The sequence below is a fragment of the Sinocyclocheilus anshuiensis genome, unplaced genomic scaffold (assembly GCF_001515605.1).
Source record: "Sinocyclocheilus anshuiensis isolate Anshui unplaced genomic scaffold, SAMN03320099.WGS_v1.1 scaffold267, whole genome shotgun sequence".
In the NCBI taxonomy this organism is placed as follows: Eukaryota; Metazoa; Chordata; class Actinopteri; order Cypriniformes; family Cyprinidae; genus Sinocyclocheilus; species Sinocyclocheilus anshuiensis.
This window is the reverse complement of record NW_015552637.1, coordinates 2899364-2901930: the sequence shown is the minus strand read 5'-3', so window position 1 is coordinate 2901930 and position 2567 is coordinate 2899364. Positions and strand designations below refer to the sequence as shown.

Genomic DNA, 2567 nt, shown 5'->3' with positions numbered 1-2567 from the left:
CCACATCGTGACGTAGCCATGTGGGGGCGTGTTTAAACGAGGCGTTTTAGGTAGGCGTGGTTGACTTAACTTTTATAAAGAATATCTCTTTGGATTTGAGACTTTAGTCTTTGCAACTTTACAGATCTTCTTTATGCACCAAGAGCTTGTAACACTCCAAAGAGAAAGGAAAACTTGAAATCGCATCATATGACCCCTTAAAAATATAACATATTACACATTAATGAATAAATCAGTATATATAAAATTATTTAATTTAAGTGTCATGTTTGTGATTTTTTGTTTGTTCATGTAAGCTATAGCTTCTGACCTTTTAAATCAAAACATACTCATGATTTTATGGCATCAATTATTGCTTTATTTAATCAGAAACACAGTCTAAATATTATTTGTGTATTTTGCTTTCATTTTATTAGAAGTAGGCCAACAGCACCCCCTACGGAATTAAAACTCCTTACCGATCGGGCGTTAGGACCCGGGGGAGGCTGCTGCTGCACATGCTATTACTGTTTACTCATACACCGATCATGTCATTCTGTAAGTGCTTTCTCAGTTTAAATGCAGCGATCCAAAACCGTGAATCTAATCATCATTCAGGCAAAACTTTGCTTTAAGAATGAGCCAATGATCTATTCGCTAGCACACCCTGAGCACATGTGAGTTAATGTATTCCTCTTATCGGCAAGACATATCGGCATAATTTTTCATATCGGGCCGATGCCGATATTTACATTTAAAGCCATTATCGGCCGATTCCAATATTGGTCCTATAATATCGTGCATCCCTAATATACAGTCATGTTCTGATATGATTGTCAAAGACTCGGGGCTCAAGTGGTTTCACAAAAACGTTTGGCATCATAAATAGCTGATAAATAAATCATGGGAAAACCTTGGATAAGCAAAGGAAAACTTTTAAGGAAGACAATTCTTTTTTTATATCGAGATCTACACTCCTCACGGTCTGCTGGAGTTTGGCGATGCCCCTTTTAGCGTCTCTTCTGCCCTCTTGTGTCTCTGCAGGGTGACCTGGAGCTGCCAGTACCTGAGATACAGCCACATCAAATTCCCATTCTTGCGCTTATCCATGTTCAGTAAATCTGCACAGTGTCTGTCGTTCTTAAAAATGTCCCTGAGATCTTCCTCTAGGTTCAGCTCGGCACCCACCGGGTCTTTAGCCACCTTTAGCAGCAGGTTCTTCTCCATCTCCAGACGATGTTCTTGTCGTTCCTGCTGAAGCTGCTTCCGTTCCTCCATGAGCTGCTGACTCTGAGAGATCAGGGCTTTCTTGTAGCCCTGCACGCGCTGGCGTTCCTTCTCAAGCTCCACCTCCAGGTGCGCTGCTGTCCTCCGGTTTTCCGTCAGCGTCTCCCTGTACTTCAGCTCCAGGTCTCTGGTAATGGATGCCATGTCACTGTTGTACTTGTTCTTCACATCTTGGATCTGGCTCTGTGATTCTCGAGTCCATATCCAACCTTTCCAAAATACACCCACTGACAATTTAAGTCTTAAATCTCTTTGGCAAGACCGACCAAATCAATTTAAGGAGAACATGACTTTCGACAAATACTATTAAAACAAAATAAAACCACATAAAATGTTTTAAATCCATCACAAATTAAGTACTGAAATCATTCATTCATTCATTCATCAGTGTTGTTTATTACCTAAACCTTTTTTATTTCAAATAGTTTTTGTTACCTAAAACTTCTTTTTTAATTAAAATTAAGCTGAAATAAAAATAAATATCAGATGATGCCTTGGCAACTAACTGAAATACAATAAGCTGAAGTGCTAAAACTAATAAAGTAAAGCTAAACAGAAATATAAAAAATGAATATAGCAGATAAAATTACTCAAATAAAAAATAATATAAAAGCTAATTCATGATATTAATACAAATATTAGTATATAAATAATATTACAATATTTAAATTATATACTATACACTACTAAAATAACTATATATCTCAACACAACCTACATAAAATACACATAAATCCACACAAAAGAAAAACAAAAAATGTGACTAATAATTTGTAGTAGATTTAGAGCATTTTTAGATGAAAATTGGGATGTTTATTGTTGACTCATTAACATGAGTCATTATGTTTGGTATGTTTTCAAAGAAGAGCAAGTCATTTAAAATCTGATAAAATATCATTTTGTCAACATTTAACATCTACTTAACACATAACTAGGCCTGTCGCAATAATCAATATATAGACTTATCGCACAATATATGTACATGACCGCAATAATTTTTGGTGACGCAATATATCGCCCATTATATTTACTTAAAAATTAATGTCACCACGTTTTGTACATTCCACTTGCTCCTGTGTCTTTTGCAGCTTCTCGAACATAATGTGGTGTAGTCATGAGGTGCTAGTTCAAATTAAAAAAAAAATGCTTCTACAAAAAAAGTTTCATCTGCAGATATGGTCTTGTTTAGGGATCTGTGCCTTTGTGCATACAGACATCTGACTGCCAAGTAGTGATTGTGTTTTAGTGTGCATCCTTCATTTACAGAGAAAAGAAGGTCAGGGAAAATCTGTAGATGGAAA

General features: G+C 36.1%; 2 protein-coding genes across 2 annotated transcripts in view; one reads left to right on the top strand and one right to left on the bottom strand.

Moving 5' to 3' along the window:
• The window catches only part of LOC107666769 (telethonin-like), a 4799-nt gene extending 3733 nt beyond the window's left edge, over positions 1–1066 (top strand). The window contains exon 3 of the transcript XR_001631716.1: positions 1024–1066. The gene's annotated coding sequence lies outside the window, so the exon portion shown is untranslated. The remainder of the gene's footprint in view (positions 1–1023) is intronic.
• Positions 771–2567, bottom strand: part of LOC107666742 (coiled-coil domain-containing protein 127-like) — a 3850-nt gene continuing 2053 nt past the window's right edge. Inside the window, exon 2 of the mRNA XM_016458175.1 lies at positions 771–1475. Coding sequence (XP_016313661.1) covers positions 958–1475 — 518 coding nt within the window. The 3' untranslated portion in view covers positions 771–957. The remainder of the gene's footprint in view (positions 1476–2567) is intronic.